Consider the following 21,484-nt stretch of genomic DNA (forward strand, 5'->3'; position numbering starts at 1 on the left):
TCGCCGACGTCGAACTTTCTGTCGGTGATTTTCCGCCAAGTGAAAACCAGGCTTAATCCTTCCGGAAGATCCGACGGTAACGAATTAAAACGGCGCGAATAAACCGAAAGGTGAAGACGATACGGAAATACGTGCTATTTTAAAAAGGTACAAAGTATATCGACTTTTACTCCGCGGCGCTACTGTTTCCGAATGAATTATCCAAAAGTGGCGAGTGAAGAGACGTCGCTAATGCGTTCCTAATGGTTCGCCGGAATAAAAGTCTCCCGTCGGAAAAGACGACTGCGTTTCCTCTCGGGACGAATCTATCCTCTTCTATAGTTTCATACGGAACGGGTTTAACTCCGAACAATCGTCTGCCTCCGTTTGGTTTGAGATGAGAAAGTAGTCGCCTCGAATTAAAATTCCAAACCTTTCGAAATTGCAAGATCGGCTTCGATTTCGGCTTCTCTCGCGTAAAACGCGACTGAACGCCACTCGGAATCGTTTGTTGTGATTCGAAAATCCTCTTTTGACTAATTGTTCCCCGTGGACGGCCCGTCTTCCTTTACTTTTCCACAAAATGATTTTGAAATTTTAATATTCTCTCGCGCCATTCTACGGAATAATGCGAAGATTTGGGAATTTCAACCCGAGCGGGGGAGTTTATTTCGAAGACTGTTCGCGTTCGACGGAAAATGAGATGAAATCGTGGGACGGAAAATGGTTTTCGCGTTGAATTTACCTAGGGCTCGGCGTTCGGATAGGAAATTTCCCGTTCATTTCTTTTATATCCATATTAAATCGTATAATAGTCGTGAAGAATATCCGTAAATAAACAGTTAATCGGATTTTTTATGATTAAATGAAATTTTGGCGGTTAATTTAATTTTCCGCCGACGCGCAACTAGACGGAGATAATTTTACGTCGAGTGCGAAAGCTATAGCTTTTAGCGGAAAAGTAGGGAGAGCCTTAGAAACGGAGGGGACTTTGTTTGGTTGTATATAACGTAGGCTGTAATTTGGATATTTACTTGAAACTTCTGTTATAAATTGGAGCGCGCTTTTGTACTCGTTGTTGACTTAGGCGCTTTATAACTATATGGTCTAGTTCACATACCGCCAAATTTCGACCAAAAATAAAAATTATAAAACCTCCACAAATAATTCAGCCAATTATTAGGGATGTGCGATTAGTGGTTTTCGGCAATCGAGTCGATTATCTAGTATCAATTATTTTTTATCGAGTTTTCGAGTCGAGTCGAGTAATCGAGTACTTGATTAAGGGGAAACTTTCTCTTATTCGGGTCGAGTAACTAATAAAAAACCTTGAGGCATATTTTTAACGAGTCGGGTTATCGAGTACTTGATTGGGAGTGGTAATTATGAAATTAAATTTAAAAGGAGTATAAAGTATAGCTTTCAATGCTGAAAAATATTCCTTTAATTTAAATGAACTAGTTTCCACAACTTTGTAGGTACCGTTTATTGCCCCCCAAAAAGTTAAAAAAAAACCCTTTGGACTTTGAAGCAACGGGGATAGAAAAAAAAAAACAAATACTCGACGAGTTTAGAGAGCAGCTTATTCGAGTAATCGGGTACCCGAATATGCAATTTGTTGATACTCGGTAATCGACGAGTATTCTCCAATTACTTATTCGAGGTCGAGTTCGAGTACTCGACCTCAAAAAAGGCCGAATACTCGGTGATGTTCGAGTACTCGCACAGCCCTACCAATTATTAAAAACAGCCCCTAGTTAAAAGAAGACTCACGAAAATAAAATATTAAAAATAACATTGTTATTTTCATCGTCCGCACGTTAAGAGCTTTTTCTATGGTCTTTAAAAGTACATTTAAGCCCATAACGAAAAACCTGTGACCCGATTACAGTTATTACAGCCATCCGTAGTGATAAATCTGCATTTGGTTGCGTAATAACCCTAGTACAGTTAAACCTATAGGCTTGTACATCGATTACGGAGACCGCCGCTTCAGGTATCGAAATACGATATCGAGGGATTAAAAATTAATCCTTTCAATCTGAAAATTCTTACCTCAGGGCGGAAATCGCGTGTATAAAAGTACTGGTGCAATAACAGACAGGTAGAGCTTCGAAAATTTAAAACTTTTCATATATCGGATTTTGTAGGTGCTTACGATAAAACCTAGAAATATCACACGTTTAGACTGTCTAATAAATGTTGCAATCCAGCATTAAAAGTTATATATTTATAGCTATAAAAGAAAATTTTGTATAATATAAAATTAATAGAATTATCAATATTCAAACAAGTTTGTTAATTCCTAATCACGTTTTTTTAACGTATATCCACTTTCGTAACCTCTATCGCGAGCCGTACTTTTTTTCGATCACATTTCACTCGAAACCTGATATACTTGTAAAAGTTTCGTAAGAGAGTAGATACTCGAGAGAGCTGTGCTCAGCGTCTTTAAGCTAGCGGCTAGATTGTCTTTCAGCGGGGATTATACTTAACGGAGGGAAAAATCCATTCTTAGAAGACAGCGACTATGCAGTCTCGAGAATAAAAATGTGTCACGCGATACGTCAGAGTAGGCCCGAACTTAGCGCTCGAAGGAGGGCTATACATCCCTATTCTAATAAATAGCGTTTCCTAATCGCCTATTATATTAAATCTGTTCATTAATCTCGGCGAGAGAAATGGCCTTTCGAACACCTTTTCGGCCCCTGGTGATCCCACCGCCGTCTCGGGGCTCTTAGGCGGCCCTCTCTATTGATGGGCTCAGCGGCGCTGGCCGTGCATCAGCCCCTGACTGCGCCATTCTATTCCGGCCCGCGCTTCCCGACAAGTCAATTTCCCGCCTAATGCTTCCTGGTGATTTTTCTCCTCGAAACAAACGCGCCTCCTATTTGTACGAAGGAAGGCCCGTACGCTTCGCCAATCTGTTTTACGGCAGCCTCTAATTCCCATCGCTGCTCGAGGGTGGGCCCCTAATAAAAGCTCGTTTCCCTTTGCCAGAGTGGTCAAAGGAATGTGGCTCAAATTAAACCAACATTTCCGAAGAGTCTACGTTAAAGGAAAGTTCCACCTTATATACAGGGTGTTTCAAAAGGTTATGCAAAAATTTTAAGTAGTTGTAGGGGGTGAGTTGAGAAGTATGCCTGTTTTTTCCCCGTTTTCCTACGATGACTTAAAAGAGCGCCAGAGAGCTTCAAAGTGTGGCCTAGTAGCCCCTGGAAATAGACTGCAAGAAGCGCAAATACAAGCAACAGGGACTTTAAATACTGTTTAAGTTTTCTTTTATACGCTGGTTACCTCGATTTGTTTACAAATTTTTTCTACCTATCACATCCCTTACCAAAAAATAAGTTGGTTTTTAGTTGGTATTAACAATTAAGTTGATATTAAGTTGGTTTTAAGTGGTCAGCATATTTCAGTAAACTAGTTAAGTTGGTGGGAAAATGCCTTTTTCTTTAAGTTGGTTTTTAGTGGTCAGAAAATTACATATTTTTTAAGTTGGTTTTAAGTTGGCTTTAAGTGGTCTTTATTAAGTAATATTTTAAGTAAGTTTTTAGTTGGTTTTAAGTTGGTGTTAAGTTGTTTTTAAGTAGGTTTTTAGTTGGTATTTAGTTGGTATTTGTCTCAAATACAAACTTAAAACCAACTTAAATAGTTCTCAGACCACTTATTTTTTGGTAAGGGATGAACCCAAACCTTAATGTTCCCTTTTCCCTGCTGCTTGGTTTTGCAACTCCTTTATAAATAAGCTGGTCTATATCAGTAATATAATAAATCATAAACGTTTCCTTTAATTAAGTTAAGATACCAGATAAAACTAATCCCGATTTGGTTAAAGAATGGTTAAAAAGGCAAGAGATATGGCTATAAAGAAGTACGAAAAAGAATTAGGAGTAAGCCTTGGCTCTCAATCCTCTTCGATAGTGAAAATTAAAAATTCGTTTGCTAGGCCTAACGTTTAACGCTTTTTTTTTGCTCAAACCGGAAGCGGTTAGAGGAAGCCTCGACCACGTGATGAAAAGGTGACTCCGTGATTGGATCGTAGGGGAGCCTATCAGATGCTTGAGCCAGTCACATGATTTTCGCCGAGTGTATTGAGGGGAAGACGAACCTATATCAAAGTTAATTTATATATAATTAATTATATATAATTAGAGACGAATTTTAAAGGAAACGTTTACGATTTATCATATTACTGATATAAACAATCTTATTTATAAAGAAAAAAAAAATATATATATATATATATAAAAAGCCGTGTTTCATTTTTATTGTTTGATCTATTTTTGGCCTATTAACGCCTGTAGAAGTGTTCGACCCTCAACGCACTTATGTTCAGGAAGTAGCCGACATTTAGAGTTATTTCCTCATTTGCAAACGTTTTCTAGATAAGAGTCTGAATATTATCCTCCTCAACAATTATGCCAAATACGGCGAATTTTATTTTGAAGAAAAAAATCAAATCCCAAAAAAAAAATTGACGGTCATTTTTCATTGGTGGACGAAGTTAGTGAAAAATACCCTTTAATAATTTAGGACCGTTGAAAATTCGCCTTCACGCTCGATAATTTTTCTTCCTGCCCGCCCCAATCTCGCCCGATTGTCAACTGATGGTATAATTTGGGGAAGAAAAATGGCGCGGCTTGACTTTGATCTTCATTTATCGAGAGAAGCGTGAAATGCAAGTCGGCCTGAGAGAGAGAAAATATTGGCTCCAGTTAACGGAGCAGGGCCTGGAAAGCCAAAAACATGATTAATAACGTGGACGCGTAAACGATCTTCCCTTTTCATTTTTACATATCGGGAGTCCAATTCCGGAGGCCTCTTCTCTACAGCGACGACGGAACCACGGCTGACCCTGTCCGCATCGAAGTCACGTCTCGCTTCATCGAAACCGATAATTTAATTAAAACTTTCGACTTTATCGCTTTTGGAGACCTAGGAGCAACAAACGCAAGGAGATCGCAGCTAGCCTTTAAACACGCTAAGGCAATGTTGCGTACAAATTTCATTGGACGAACCTTTACGCTGCACGTTTTACGGAAAGGGGGAAGACAATTTCCGTATTTTCCCCTTCCGACGGCAGCAGGCGCTAAAGCGTCTAACCAATGAAAAATGTACCCATAAAAATGCATGACTTTTGACGGGTTGCGTTCTCCTTGTGTTGGGTGCTGTGTTTTTTGCTCCTAGTTGGAGATGTGCGGGTTGAGAGCGATATACGCTTCGATACGGATTTCATTTTTTTTCCAAAGTGGCCATCACGAATAGAGGCTTAGAGTCCACCGCGTAACTTGTACTTGTACGTCTAAAAATATGTATCCATACTTTGCAGAATTATGATCTTCGGCGTGAATACGCGTGAAGGTACAGTTGAAATGTTCCACTGTAATGTACTTCTTCGAAGAAAGTATGTACAAGCAGAACTATATAATATAGAGAGAACTAGAAAAATGAAACGTATACCTTCGCCGACTCTATTGCAGTTTCCAACCATGGATTAACAAGAACTCACAGGGATAGTTCACTTCGCAAATATGTTTGTTTCAAACGCCATCGGTAGAAATCGGAACTAAGCCTAAGCGGAAACGATTCAATTTGACAGAGTTTTCGGTTTATTCTAGAAGTATGGCCGGCGAAATGCTATGAATTTTTGTATCGCGTTTGGGTTTCTAAAACTGGATTTAAATGTTTAGGCGAAAACTTCTGAAACTTTAGGTACACCTTAAAAAGTACAAAGCCATATTAAGATGAAAATATTGAAATTTCATCAGGTTAGATTTATTTTTTATAATAATAATAGAATCGAAAACTAAAGCCTTGGTGTGATAACAAGAAATGTTTCAAGTGATGAAGATGTTTTATTTTATGGAAACACCTATTTTAGATTGGTTAAAATTTTATTGGAACTATTAACAATTACTTAGCATATCGAATACTATAACTAAATATAAAGTAGATCAACCTAAAGGGTTAAAGGTGCGACTGAATGGAGTAGAAAATCCATGGACCAATTTTACTGTCAATCGCCATTTTTAAAAACCATATTAAAAAACCAGTGCTCATTTCAGACACGAGATGGCGTTACTATTTCCGGATTTGAATCGTTTTTGGGGCGGAAAGTGGGGAGCACAGGACTGTTAGGTAGAAGATTATAACAAACGTATTTTTTGCTGGCAACGATAGTTCTACGTAAGAAAACTATCCGTGTGAATTCTTGTTAATACATGTTCCAACGGACTAGATAATAATAATAATAATAATAATAATAATCAGCTAGGCTAATACCCAAGGCTCCACCTTAAGCGTAAGTCATCAAGCGACTTTTAAGGCCATTAATGGATGGCCTATTTAAATACATAAAATGTACAAATTAAACTGCGTAACTTATCTATAAACCATGTATTCTCAATTTAGCAGTCATAGTAAGTCAGTATATATGACGTATTTCACTCCAAACATTTTTCTTCCGAAACGTATTTGTAAAACTTAGAGGGAGCTTTAGCGAATAAGATTAACAGAATGGGATATGCCTACTTCTCTCGTAAGAAATATATTATATACGTCTGATATAACAATAAATTAAAAGGACAATTACTTGTACAACGACTGATTTCTACATGTTTATTTTTTAGATTATTCCACTTAACCACATTTGTATAATAATTTGAGGATATGTCAGTCCAGCGGCTTTATTATAGGCGCCTACTGGTCCAGTAAACGTATAATGACCGATATACTTTGTTTTTTTGTCCGCCCTCGTGGAACGGGGACCCTTAAGTAGACACCCCTCTGCGCTTTTAATCGAAATATCGTGTTCTTGCCTAATTAAATTTCGTGCCGCTTTCGGGTCGCGTGATTTCAGCCGTCGAGAGTCGCGCGAATCCAGGCGCGTTGGACTGTTGTAACCGCCAGTACACACGCGGGTATTAGTTTATTTAGCAACACCGAAAGAGAGGAGGGAAAAGTAGGGTAATATTGAATCTTGACGCGTTGATAAAAGGCCGTATAATTATTTTTACACCATCCTCCCGCGTTTTGGGCCGACTGCGTTTCGGTTTTGGCTCCGAGCCGATACAAATCCTCTTCACTGCCGTTCTTACGGGATTTCCCCGGCTCCCTCGCGCTTTTGCATTGCCTCCAAAGTAGGGGTTTATTTTGTCAGTTTACGGTCGCGCTTTGCCGGAGGTACGTACTGGGTCACGCTTTCAGGCGCCACGCTGACGACAGACGTTGTACCTCGGTATATCTCTAAATAGGATGTCTGAGGACGAAGAGAGAGACTTTTGGAAAGATGGACCGTTTTGGCCGAAAAGAGCGTCGCCGCGCTAAGGCGAATCTTCTCTCTTCGGTTCGCCACTTTACCAGCTTTATCTCTCTCTCTCTCCTCGGCGTGTGCCTCTCCACTGTTGTGTGTTCACTTTTTAAGAGTTCCCCTCACTGAGCTTATTATAGAACACTCTAATTGAGTCAGAGTTTGGTTCTCTAAGCCTTATAGTTTCACCAAAACGTACTTTGCCGTGGAAAATGGATCTGGCTGTTTTTTCTCGTTTTATGGGCGAGGCCCGCTAATTCCTAATATTACTAAAAAGTCTTTTTTACGCACAATCCTGAGGGATTTGTGTGTACTGGAACCACGTATATTAATATGCCGCCGATGCCATAACTCTTCAACAATTAAGTTTAAAAGGGTCGGTGATATGTTAATCGTAAGCATATGGCATGCCCTCGCTAGCCCGTTATAAATTTTTGAAATCGGAGCCCAATAAGTTAATCATTTCCCGATTTTAGTGGTTTTTGGTGATTTTTGCCTTAAAAGTTTCATATTTTTTTAAATTAAAAGCGACTTGGTTGAATATTATTTTTTAGTTAGTACTGATAATTCTGAACTACGATTTCGATTGCATTAAGAAATTTTAATTTTAAATGAGATTTCTGGCCAGTTCGCGGGACCCCATACTTCGTGTACGCACTATTGTGATATTTGAATTTCGAACCAATTGTTACAGGCGCCATCTAACTCGTTCGCGTATAATCTACCTTTTTTTTTCAAAACCAGGTAACTCGAAAAATTCATTTTGCCTAAAAATTAATTTAAATTAAAGTATTCACGTTTCGCTACCTTATTTCCAAAACCAGGTAACATCGAAAAATTATTTTTCGATAGAATTCCTTAATAATAAGTTAATGTACAAGATGATTGGAAATTTGTTCAAATTTAAATTTAATATTTGAAATATAGTTAATACATCGGGAGGATTGTGCGTACTTAAATGTCCTGTACATCTTGTTGGTATATATTACAATGAGGACTGGAAAGGGGTGACTATTTTTTCCTAAATTACAGTTCGGCGAATCGTAAATTTTTCAATACGTGGAAACCACCTTTTTCTAATTATAAAGGGTGGTCTCGATAAAAGAAACGCGGATCAACTGTTCATTTTCCAATTGCTAATCAGCTCCGGCGAAATCTGGCTGGGGATTGCGGAGTTAATTCAATTGAACAATCTTCTCTCTTCGCCTACATCTGTTTGTCTTTCCGGAACTTCGGCCTTAATTTCGCCCTCGCTCGACTAGCGTTCAGTCCCCCTCCCAAACATCAGCGCGCGCTAGCGAAGAAAATGTAAGGAGTCGGAGGAAGGGAAAAAAGTCCCTAAAGCAATCGTCCCTTTTCCGAATTACGATATTGCCTTTTTACGAGTATACCAATCCGCGTTTGCTTTTGACGACACCCGCGTTCGAGGACTGACTCTTTCGATCGCGTTCGTTGATGGCTTCGTCCGAGTCCACCGTACACCTCCCGCCCTACCTCCCGAAAAAAAATCGTATCTTTTCTAATTAAAATCCGGACCAGATACCGTGAAACGAATAGTATACTCCGTTCTCCAAATGAAGACGGGATAAAAAAATGTTGTTTGCTCCACTCGATTCTGGCTATTACGATAATGAGACGCTACGCGTATATTCGGAGTTTCCGCGCCTTTCCGGGCACCTTACGGAAGTTTAGCGTGGGATGTCGCCGCTAATAAAAGAAAAACGAAGCGAGAACGAACGGAAAACTAAATCTAAATTGTTTCGTAGACCACGCGGGGTCGCGAATTGAAGCCGGAAGCGTTATTGTATTCGGAAACAAAACGAAATTTTTGGGAAGAAAATTCGATTGCCGAGTTGAGGGGGGGGTAAGGCTTAATAAAGGGTAATAAAAAGCTTCCTTTTAGTTTCTAACGACGACAGGGGCTGGATACGGACGCGTTTTCGAAGGAGAGGGGAGGTAAAAGAGTCCTCGTACATATTTCGCCAGAATGGGCGGAGCTCTCAGGCCGAAAATAGTAGCACCAGGGGCTCCGAAAAGTCCTACTCGCGTAGCCATAAAGGCCGCGTCGTGTTTAACTATTACGTTGAGGTTTTTATAAGGTATGTATATAGCGCGAGTTATGCGGTTTGTATATGGATTTGAAGCTATGGGGGATCAAAACCGTACTGCGTCTTACGACGCAAAAATGTTTGGTACTTTCTGGTGACGATTCGCTTCTCTGGTATCGTCAAACGCAAAGTTATTTTTGCCGTCTCGCGTTCCTTTTCTCGAGCTATACGCGTAAAATATACCTTCGCCCCTCGGGGCACCTCTAAATGAGAGCTCTTAAACGACGGAACAAACATCCAAACTGTTTCCTATTTGCGCCAGCCGAATCTTCTCTTATCTAAATTCTTCTCGGACAATTTACTCCTTTGACGCCCCCCCGAAGACACGAACCGGCGGATAGGTTGACTTCCATTATAGGCCTATTTCGAGAAATATTATCACGCTACAAGTAGCCTAGCTTTCAATATTTTTACGGTACACCTCGGCATTTTTTTTTTTGATAAAATATGAGTAGATTTATCTTTAAATACAACAGTTGCTATAAGCGCCTAGTACCAATTTCAATCGTTATATGGCGTTTTATAGTATTCGTATTTACTGATACTGGCTTGCTGGTTACTCTATTAAGAGCGATTAGAAGGCCCTGCGTTTTTTTTTGTTGAGTTATCGCTTAGAAGCCTTCTCTGGGTACAAAAATGCTAATTTTTACCGATGAAATACATTTGAATATGTTAAAAACCAATCATTCCGGGTCACACTTCCGCGCGCAAACTAATAAGCTCGTTTAAGGTATTAGCGCAGTCACCCGGCCGCGAGAAACCCATTAGCGTTTCTCGAAATCAAATACCTTGCTAAATGCGCTGGATATCTTTTATGAGAGATTTATCCAGTACAATAAACCGTGAAGCGAAAATGACTGCAATGGATAACTCTTACTATTATTTAGTTATTTAACACTCATAATTATCTAATGAAAATATTTAATAATTTCAAAAAAATGTTCGTCCACGAAATGAAAAATTCAATCTGATACAGCGAACGTATCGATCTTCTGGGATTTCTGACCCCGGGAACAATTTGAATTCATCTAATGCTACAGGAAATGTGGCCAGTAAGTTTAAAGGGACGAAGACACCTAAGATTCAAGTGTCACGTTACTATCTTCGTCTACTTTACTACAAGAGTAATTCAATTCGAAATGCAATCGCCCCGATGCTAGAGCGCTGATTTTTCTAAAATCCTCGAAGGCGTTGCTTTTTGGAAAATTACGGAAAAAGATAGGTTGAAAAGTTCAAAAATATTTCGGCGGCGGGATCAAAATTTATCGGCGGAGATAGCATCGGCAGCGCTCCGAAAAGTAAATTGCTCGGCGGCGGAGGTTCGGCACAATGATAAAATATCGGCGGCGGAGGTTCGGCACAATGATAAAATATCGGCGGCGGAGGTTCGGCACAATGATAAAATATCGGCGGCGGAGGTTCGGCACAATGATAAAATATCGGCGACGGCGGCGTTTGATCGGCCCTATGCCAAATCGAAGCTTACTGAAGTTATAGTCCATCGAGTTTAAGTTTTAACCTTATTACTGAATGCACAATTAAATCATTATTGTTAGCTTTTACTCATATACGAGTATATCAAAATTGAAATGTATTATTCGCTCACCGTTTTACGCCTACAAAGTTTTATTTTCGGTTTTAATCGTTCTAATACGAACACGACCTTATCCATATTCTCATATTTCGAGTGTGCTTTACAGTTCTTTTAAGAAATCAACACTACTTATTGCATTGAATTTCGCTATATTCAAGTATGTAATTAAGAAATTAGGAGAAATTGCATTTCTCATTTGTAAAGCTAATATCTCTCCGCCGTTGTATAGAATACATTGCCAATTCTATTACGTCGTTGTGTTTGCTTTGTTCTCGCGAACCCCTTTGTTTTTCTTTCTTTCTCTCTTTCATGTTTTCGGGGAAACTAGGCCTTTTTCAAATTTTACATGACCCTTAAAAAGCCATTGTTAAACGCACGTAGTCGCTACGTTGTTCGCAGCCGCAGCCGCCGCCGCCGTCACTGACAGTCGCTGACACCGGACCACGTGAAGTAATACAGTCACGTATAGAAGAACGCGACGTTTAAAAAATATTTCGAGTGTAGTGGCTGTTACGTGCAAATTTTTTTAATTTCACAATGAAATTGCCTACTTCCTCGGGTCAGTCCGCTAGTGCAGTGATGGATTAACTAACACTCGGACACATAGACTCGAGCTTTATTAAAGCCAACTTTACCTTGCTCTAGGTTCATCTCGGGTCCGTTACCTTTGGCAAGTTCCGTGCCCCTAGGCTTAAGCCTTCCCAACCTATGGGTTAATCCGCTCATTGTGAAACTATTATTGGAGTTAATACTTGACCCCACTTGTTTCTATGTTGTTTCTTATTGTGTTTTTCACGTATTTTTCTTTTCTGTTTGTATTTTTTGGGGCGCAGCTTCCTTTTACGGCGCTAGTCACCTGTCGATACCCTACGAGGACTCTCGGAGTTCCACCGACATTCTCATCAGGCTGAAAACGCACCGATCCGATGGAGTATTGTTGCTGGCGGCTGGTCCCATCGATTATTGCGTCGTGCTTATGGAGCGGGGAGGTATCAAGGTGAGCTCGCTTTCTCTCATTCCCTCTCTTCTCTTCAATCCTGGCAACCGTTATTAGGCAGATTGCCACGTTTGCCAAAAAACACAATCGAGAGATACGATACGGGGGGAGCCCCCCTAAACAACCCGACTTAATGGCCCGAAAGTATCTCTCGTTCCATTTGTTTGTATTCCTATATTTGAATATAAACCCTAATGGAATGGCGTGCTATCTCGTTGTCCTTGGCATGGGGAATTTATCATATTTGGTTTTTTTAGAGGATATGTCACATTTCGTTTGACCACTTTTGTTTGTAGGTTCGAATCAACTTGGGTTCGGGTGAGGCCATTTTGACCTCTTCGCCAGGTCTTAGATTGGACGACTTGTCCTGGCACGAAGTTCACATCAGAAGGACGGACGCCGAGCTTGACATGACCATCGATAAGATCCACACCACCGATTTGGATATTCCCGGTCGCTTTTTCGAATTGAATATAAAGTACGGGGTCTACGTGGGAAGTTTAGGTGGTTTTAAGGTACTCGTCCATATCGCTTGCCGTCCGTTTCTTAGTATAATCTACTAATATTGGTCGTTGTTCTAGGAAATATTTTTGGGTAATTTGGAGAGCTTCCGCGGTTGCTTAGACGAGGTAACTTTCAATGACCGTAACATCCTGACGATGGCGGCCGAGTCGCCAGACCAAAGGAACGTTTACGGGGTCACTTGGGACTGCAGCGAAGAATTCGACGCGTCTTCCTATCAAGCGATCAGTTTCGTCGGGAGGGGGACGTTCGTGGCTCTGCCCAGCTGGAACGCTCGGAGCGGCGGGACGCTTTCGTTCAGCGTAAAAACTCAATCGCGCAATGCCCTGCTCTTCTACAATGCGGGCACGCCTTCCAAGAGCGATTTCGTGGCTGTCGAAATCGTAGGGAATAAAGTGACCCTTTCGGTCAACGAGGGAAACGGAGTTGTGGTCTTGCAATCCGACGAAGCGGTCAACGACGGTCAGTGGCATCAAGTGGAGATCCAGTTCGGCCCCTCGTATGTCGAACTGATCACCGACGGGAGGCCCAAAAACGTCCGTCAGGGCCTGGGGGAAAATCAATACTTCGATTTGGCCGGTTATTTATACGCGGGGGGAATCGAACTGAATAAACAGTCTCGGGCTCTACAGCAGGGATTACAATCCGTGTTGACGGAAGGCGTAGAGAGCTCCCTCAAGGGCTGTCTCAAGAACATCAAGGTGATCTCTCTCTCTTTCCTCGGAATTTCCCCTATATAGCTCTCATTCTAGCCTTCCCGTTACCATTCTTCGTCAGTATTATTGTTTTCTCTCTCTCTCTCTCTCTCTCTCTGTCGTATAGTAGACTCACTTGTTGCCAGAAGGGAGATTGTTCTAATTATTTCGCGCCTTTGATTTCTAGGTGAACGACGAAGTGGTTGGCCTCAGGGAAGCCGAGGTGACCCAAGGGGTTCGGGCCAACTGCGTTTGGCAGTACACGTGCACGCAGAACCCTTGCGTCGAAGGGGCCGAATGCTTTCAGGAAGGCGTTGACTCTTTCCGATGTATGTGCGCCGAAACTATTTGCATTCGCGGAAACTTCACTTCCGGTTATAAATTGTACACCAAGTCTACTTTACCCATTGATATGGAGATTTTGTCTCTCAATCCTTTGGAAGTCAAAGAAGGGGGAAGCGAGCTCATCACGCCCGAACACATAAGGTACGACGCTTCTAGCTTTCATCTATTCGCCACTGTTATACACTATGTATTTTCTTTCGCAATAGAATCATCATGGATTATCAAAAGTACGGGCTTCGGGAGAGCAACGTACTGTTCCACATAATCGAACCTCCGAAATTTGGCACCCTCGAGATCGAAATTTGGAGAAAGACGAACGAAAAAGTTTTCAGCCTCTTAGACCTCAATACAGACAAAATTCGTTACTCGCACGACAGTTCCGAGAACCACAAGGACTCCGTTGTCATGGAGTTGGAATTTCAAGCCAGGAACTATCGCTTACCGACGTTTCTCGAACAAAGACACCAATTCGTTTTACACATTAACGTCATTCCCGTCAACGACCCGCCGCTGCTTAAAGTACCACCGAATAAGATATTTCGTCTGGCGAGGTAATTATAAGTGCCAAAAGCAACTTTGGATCATTCTAATTTAAAATAATACTACTCCTGTCTCTATTATTAGATACACTAAAAAGACGCTAACTCCCGATATATTAAAAACGGAAGACGAAGACACGCAGCCGAAGGACTTGGTCTACACCGTGCTTAATATGGGTTCATCCAACGAAGGTGGCTATATCGAGAGCGCCAAGAAACCGGGCGAACCCATCAAGAGATTTACCCAAGAAGAAGTGGAAAACCGCGTGATCAATTTCGTTCACCGGGGTCCCGCGGATTCCAATTTGGCCCTTAGCGTTTCCGACGGCGTGGAGACAGGTCAGACAGCGGTCATTCGGGTTAACACTTTCGACCTAGTTATATCCTTGATTAACAACACCGGCCTGGTCATTCCCTATAACTCTCACGCCATCATTCACCCGGACAACTTGACTTTTGGAACCAACGCCTTAGAGCAAAACCTGGAGATCCGCTACGATATTACTAAGCTCCCGCAGTTTGGAACGCTAAAGAAACTTCGCATGAATAACAAATGGCATCCCATCAACCACTTCACTCAACGGCAAATCAACAAAGGCAAGATTCGCTACGAACACACGGAGGGGAAACCGGCCTCGGACGAGTTCAAGTTTTCCATCTCGTGCCTGAATATCACCGTACCAACCATTTACGATTTTAGAATTAGTTTCACCGCGATAGATTTAGTCGAGGTAGCCAACAAAGAGTTGGTCCTGGAGAACGTCGTTGAGGGCCATATTACGGAGACCAATCTCAAGTATAAGACGTCACCGGTGACGACGCCGGCCGACCAAATTACCTATACTATCACCTCTCCCACCTTGTTCGGGAACTTAGTTTTGTTTCAGCCTTCGGAAAACCGAATGCATAGGCGTCTAGACGCAAACTCGATTTTTACTCAACAAGACATTGATAACAAGCACCTCAAGTACAAAATTCATCGTAAATCTCATTCGTTGGTCAACGACCAATTCGTGTTTCAAGTTAGTTCCCCGGATGGCTTCGTCATGGACGGCAAGATCTTCAAGATCAAGCACGTTCCCAGCGAGTCGAACGCCGTCGTGACCAACGAGAAACTGGAAGTGGCCGAAGGTGACTCGGCGGCCATAACTCCCAAACACCTCTTCGTTAGAACACCGGGAGACACTCCCTTAACCTACAACGTCACCACTCCACCCGTCAACGGATTCCTTAGATTGATGTCTCCCTCTCTCACCCAGATAGAAACTCATTCTCTTAGGTCATTCACGAACGAAGACTTGGTCAGCGGTCGTATTTCCTACTCTCACGACGACTCAGAAACCGAGCACGACTCGTTCCATTTCACGGCTTTCAGTAAAGTTGGCGAAGAAGATTTCGTCTATAGCGGCGTTTTTCATATCGGAATAATAATGAAAAACGATAACCCGCCGATCAGGACGGTGGACAAAGTATTCCACGTCGTCCAAAAAGGCGAGAGGAAACTGACTGGAAAGGATTTGATGTATGTGGACGCCGATGTTGATTCCAAGCCAGTGGACATTCAGTACACTAGAAGGGGAATCCCCAACGGCGCCCTTTTTCACATCGACAATCAAAACACCCAGGTATATCAGTTTACCCAAGAAGACCTCGATCGAGGACGAATTTTTTTCCGCCATGACGAACCTGACTACGCCAAAGTGGTCTTGTGGATCACGGACGGGCAGTTTTACGCTACGGGCATCCTGGAAATTCAAGCTTCTACGCCTTTTATCAAAGTCATTAAGAACACTGGTTTGACCGTCAGGAGGGGAGAGAGTCAATTCATCACCAGTCATAATTTAACAGTGGACACCAACGAAAACGCCAACCCGAGCGAAATCAGCTACAAAATCGTCTCCAAACCCAAATTCGGCGAAATTCTCATCAACGGCAAAGAAGGAAATCAGTTTACCCAGAAAGATTTAGACGCGGATAACGTCGAGTACGAAAACGACAACAGCCTAAGCTTTACCGATTCTTTCAAGTTTGTCGCGTATTTCGGCAACATTAACGTCGAAAGCGTTTCCAATTTGAGGATATTTCCGGATAGTTATTGGCAGCCTCTGAGCGTCTTCTGCAATAAAACTTTATACGTCGACGAAGGACAGCAAATCACCATCGACGCTCGCGTTCTGAACGTGGCTCACGTCAATGTCAACCCGGCAAACATCACCTACCAGCTGAAAGTGGCTCCCCTTTTCGGATACCTCAAAATCGATAATAAACGAGGAGGTTTGGACCTGACGGGTACTCGGGACTCGGTGCAAACCTTTAGTCAAGACACGATAAACGAGGGAAAACTCATTTACGTTCAAACCGAGCAAAACGTGACCGAAGACTGTTTCGTTGTCGACGTTACGAACGGTATTACCAGCGTCTCGGACTTAAAACTAACCATCAACATCATATCCAAGATTATCTTACTTCGAACGGGGAATTTATCAGTATTCGAGGGCAAGGAAGCCACGCTGACGCCGGAAGAAATCGGAGTGGCCAACCCCTACTACACCTATTGGATTACGGAATATCTGATAGTTGAACAGCCTCACCACGGATACTTAACCAACGGAAATGTTCCCGGCTTCAAATTGGCTGCTTTCGCCCCTTCCCAACTCAACGCTGGACAAGTGCGATACGTTCACGATGGCAGCGAAACTTCCAGAGATTGGTTCACCCTGGTGGCCAAAGCAGAAACCCTCGGCAAAGAGAGCGCACCGAGTACCGTCCACGTGACTGTCGAACCAGTAAACGACGAAGCTCCTCATTTGGTAAACAACACTGGTTTGGTTTTGTGGGAGGGGTCGGTGGCGACTATCACCAACAGTCATTTATCGGTACTGGACGACGATTCAACAGCTGACGAAGTTACCTATGTCATTTCAAATTCCAACAACGGTTACGTCGCATACAGGAACGACACCATGACGCCTATACTCAGCTTCACTCAGGAACAAATCAACCAAGGAATGGTCGTCTATCTACACGAAGGTAAACGAAAGACAAACATTTATCACCGTTTATTTCGAGTTTTAGTGAGAAATCGCGTGAAAGGGAAATAGCCTTAATGGTGCCACTATCCTTATAAATTCTGACACGCGATGTTCATTTTTTTCGTATTGATGGCCCTATTCGAATAAATAGACCTATTTCTAGGCTTAAAGCGAAGAAAGAAGAGCGAAAAATATTTTTATCCCGAAAGGGAACATTGGCGTGGCTATTGGAAAAGAAAATGTACGGTATCCCATTCTTCGGATAGAGCTGCCATTAATAATGTCGGAAGCTCGAGATCCCTTCTAGATTCCTCTTCGAAGCACGATCATGATCTATTGAGATATATTTTTATTATTTCCTTTCAATACAGCCCGAAATCGTTCCTTTCGTATGTTCCTTCCCTTCTTAAGCAATGATAGAATCTAGACGTTTCTAACCTCGGTTTCGCCATTGTATAGAGGGGAAGGCGGGGGAGGACTTTTACCGATATAAAAAACGTCGTCTAGGTAGAAGGAATTGTAAATATCACCCGGGTCGATATCACGGAGTCGCGCATTTGATATAGTCTCTTTGTCGGATAAATGAACGGAGCGGGCCAAGTTTAAAGATATTTCGAGGCCATATAGAGACCTTTTGTTTCTTCACGTGTTTTTAAAACTCCCGTATATTCGAGGACTTATTTTATTTTCGGCTGACTTAATGTATGTGTTTCTCTTGCAGGAGAGAGCGCCGGTGGTTTCCGATTTCAGGTCAACGACGGAACCAACTACGATTCGCCTCACGTCTTCACGGTAACGGCTAGCCCGCTCAAGCTGGTCGTGCAGGTCAACGAGAAGTTATTCATATTTCCCCGAATGCAGCAGTCCATCACCAAGGATCACTTGAACGTCCGAACCAACGACCGCGAGAACGACCGGGATATCGTCTTTCACGTCACGCAGCCTCCCTCCCTGGGCAGAATTCTATTGGAAAGCCCCGATGGCTCCTTGAATCCCGTGACGCAATTCACGCAGGATCAAATTGACCGGAATTTAGTTCTGTACGAGCAGACTCATCCCTTGTCCGGGGTCTCGGCGGTCGATAGCGTCGTTTTCGACATCGAAACTGCTTTCGCGGAAATCATGAGAAACGTAGAATTCCAAATCGAGATCTCCGTTGGTAATATCGGGTCGTCCAATTACGACCAACTGATCGTCTTGAAGAATCTGGAAGTGGAAGAAGGGGGCGAGATCGTCGTCAATCAGAAATACGTGAACGTCACTAAGTTGCTGGAAATGTGGCAGCGAAAGAGCAAGAACGAAGTGTCCGAAATTTTGAAGATCGCCGTCCACAGTTTGCCGAGAAACGGTTGGCTCGAATTGGAGGGCGAGAATGTGACCGAGCCCAATAAGGTGACCTTTGGCCGCCAACAGCTTCGCAAGAAACAATTCCGATACCATCACGACGATTCGGAAACGTTCGAAGATGATTTCGAACTCGTTTTCTTCATCTCCGGGGCTAATGGGAATCCGGACATTCATTTTATGAACGGTACCATAAACGTAACCGTCATTCCCGTCAACGATCAGCCGTTTGAGCTACAAACGCTGGCCCCGAAGTTGAAGGTTATACAAGGTCAAACTGTCGAAATTTCGGTGAGCGAGTTGAACACCACCGATAATGATGGCATACCGGAAGAAATCGTTTACGAAATAATCGAAAATCCCACCAACGGTCTTTTGGTTTCTAAGACCAATATGACGATACCTCTGAAAATCTTCACCCAAGAAGACGTCGACAAGGGCAACGTTTATTTCATTCACGACGCCACCAGAGGACACGGGACGTTTCATTTCAAAGTGAGCGACGGCAAACACAAACCTTTGTATAACGTCTTCAATATCCACGTCGTGCCCCTGTCGTTGGACTTGGTGAACGCGACTGAAGTCGAGCTACTTCAAGGACAGGCCGCGTCGTTTTTGCAATCGCGCAATTTAGGGGCTAGTACGAACGGGGATCCTTTGGAAATTTGGTACAACGTGACCAGAGCTCCCCTTTTCGGCCGAATTTTCATGAACGACGACGTGATTTATCGGTTCCGACAAGTAGACGTGGATAACGAACTGGTCATGTATATGCAATTCAACTTCTCTTCTTCGGAGGACCATTTCGTAGTAACGCTGTATAATCCGGAAAACGTCATAGCGGGACACGTAGTAAACATTACCGTCGTGCCTTTGGTGAAACAAAAGAACGCTAATTTCATATTCGGTAGCGTAACGCCTCTGACCCTCGAATCTCTAGACGCTTCCAGGCTGGCTGAACAGACTAATAGCAATCCCACGTATACGGTAACGAAATTGCCTTCTTACGGGTATTTGGCCCTCAGAAAGGGAGCCGATCGAATCGCCAGGGAAGCTATAGAGTCTATATCCGAGTTTTCTCACGAAGACGTGGCTCGGGCGTCGGTCGTTATCGTGGCTCCGGATATGAACTCCACCGACAACGTAGTCATCGAAGACAGTTTCGACTACCGCCTAACGGCAGCCCGAGTTCAACCCGCCAACGGAAGGTTTGAGTACGCGTACCGTCATTTCTTGCCAGAAATGACAGAAATCGCTTTTCCACACATACCGATCGGATTTTCGCCTACGCCGTTCTCATTGCCCTTCCCCACCTCCACGGCGGTCTCGACTACTCAAAACACGGGGTTTTTCAGCCCCAGTATAATCGGCAACGACGAGGTACTGATTATCGTAGTGGTTGCCATCGTTCTGGTCCTGACCATCATCGTGGTTGCCTCTATAAAGTGTCGCGTCAGCAAAAACAAACGCAAGAAACGCGAAAAAAGAGCGTCTCAAATAGACGGAACCAGTAAGTTTCCGGGATCGTTGACGGCTCAGACGGATCTGGGCGTTCCGGACAGACTTCCGTCCAACGGTAGCGTATCGCTGTCGGACGACCTTCCTCCACCGCCACCCCCGACCTCGCCTTCCAGTAACGGCAGCGGTTGCGCCTCGCCCAAGCCCCGGACAATGGCCAACAAAAGCCGGAGGATGGAAGTCGACTCGAACATTCCGCCTCCGCCTCCCCCTCTGCCCTACCTCTCGGACCCCGGCGACTGGACGGACGTGGGCGGTTCGGTGCCCACTTGCAAAGTGACTCCTTTGGTGGGGCACGGCGATGGTGCCGCGGAGAACGCGAGTGAACTGAAAGCGGGAGGGGAATTCTGCTTGCCCGAGCCATCGGACGTCAGTGAAAGTGACGACTGGCAGCACTACGAGGGTGGGGTGGGGGCGCCCGGGGACACGAGGTTCGGCGTTCCCGTTAACCCCCTCTTGGGCAAAAATCAGTATTGGGTTTGATGGTAGCTACATTCCTCTTTTCGCGTTTAAAAGACAATTAAATTGAGCAGGAGCAATCTCGATTGATTCGGGTGGAGCTCTTTAAAATGCTGTTCGACCAAAGAATAAACACGCCTAATATATGAAAGAAAGATGAGGAAGGACTCGCCCCAAATTCCCCGCTTCCGAAATGAGATTGCGCGAAAAATAAAACGGCGTTTAACCTTCCCTTGGTTTTTGGTTAAATTCTTCCCTATCCTTCTTTCATACTCGTAGCCTCAGTTATTTGAGGGCAAACCCACTCTGAGAATAACTAATACTATAGGAATATTTTTACAAAGCTTAAACGAATGAAATTAGTCTCGTTGATTTATTTCAAATAAATGTATCAACGAAATTTTGTACCAGGAGATGTTTTTATAAATAGGAGGATGTAATGGAACCATAAACGTCGACTTTTGACGGGAGTCGATCTTAGCCGCGAAACTGTAAGATATAAACACTATGTTGCCTTCTTAAACAAAACAAAAATTGATTTACAAACGAAACGGTGCCAAATTATAATGTATATAAAGCAACAAACATTTCAAATCCTTTCAAGTATTTACTCGGCGTAGAGCTATCTATTACAGTTTCGATTTTAACTTTTATTTACTTCTTTTTTTCTACAAAGAAATGTTGGAAAAAGTATGGTAAAGGAAGAACGATATGTTTGCAAAAAACTTTATAAACTAAACTGTGCCAAAAAAAACGAAATGTACATATAATTTTAAATTAAATGATTTCAAGTGCTGTTTCGATATTCGAGATATGTTTCATTTCATTTCATTTGTCTTAACATTGGAATTTCCTATATATTCATTGAAGGTATCCTTGTAACAGGATCCGTGGATAGTGGTTATCGAAAATAACTGGTTGAACAGAAGGTCAAAATAAAAAAAAATAATACACCCAGTTTACCAAGCTAAATTATATTTTTCACAAACTTATCAGTATTAAATAGTAGCTATGCTTTTCGAAACGGAGTCTAAGCCCAG

General features: G+C 42.8%; 1 protein-coding gene across 1 annotated transcript; it reads left to right on the top strand.

Moving 5' to 3' along the window:
• Window positions 1-11,530: 11,530 nt before the first annotated feature.
• On the top strand, window positions 11,531-21,053 carry kon (chondroitin sulfate proteoglycan 4-like protein). The gene is made up of 8 exons (XM_090179363.1): window positions 11,531-11,552; window positions 11,827-11,990; window positions 12,287-12,505; window positions 12,572-13,213; window positions 13,395-13,693; window positions 13,759-14,103; window positions 14,177-17,121; window positions 17,845-21,053. The coding sequence occupies exons 1-8, from the start codon at window positions 11,531-11,533 to the stop codon at window positions 20,466-20,468; spliced, it is 7,260 nt and encodes a 2,419-aa protein (XP_090035489.1). The 3' UTR covers window positions 20,469-21,053.
• The last annotated feature ends 431 nt before the right edge of the window (window positions 21,054-21,484 follow it).

The sequence above is a fragment of the Leiobunum rupestre genome, chromosome 6, assembly GCF_980474605.1.
Source record: "Leiobunum rupestre chromosome 6, qqLeiRupe1.1.hap1, whole genome shotgun sequence".
NCBI classification, from domain to species: Eukaryota; Metazoa; Arthropoda; class Arachnida; order Opiliones; family Sclerosomatidae; genus Leiobunum; species Leiobunum rupestre.

What these genes read in the sequence shown, in the direction of transcription:
- kon (XM_090179363.1), top strand. Translation starts at nt 11,531, where the DNA reads ATGAAATTGCCTACTTCCTCGG. An exon ending in GAAATTGCCTACTTCCTCGG is followed by an intron (nt 11,553 to 11,826) that starts GTCAGTCCGCTA and finishes TTTGGGGCGCAG; the next exon opens with CTTCCTTTTACGGCGCTAGT. An exon ending in ATCACGCCCGAACACATAAG is followed by an intron (nt 13,694 to 13,758) that starts GTACGACGCTTC and finishes CTTTCGCAATAG; the next exon opens with AATCATCATGGATTATCAAA.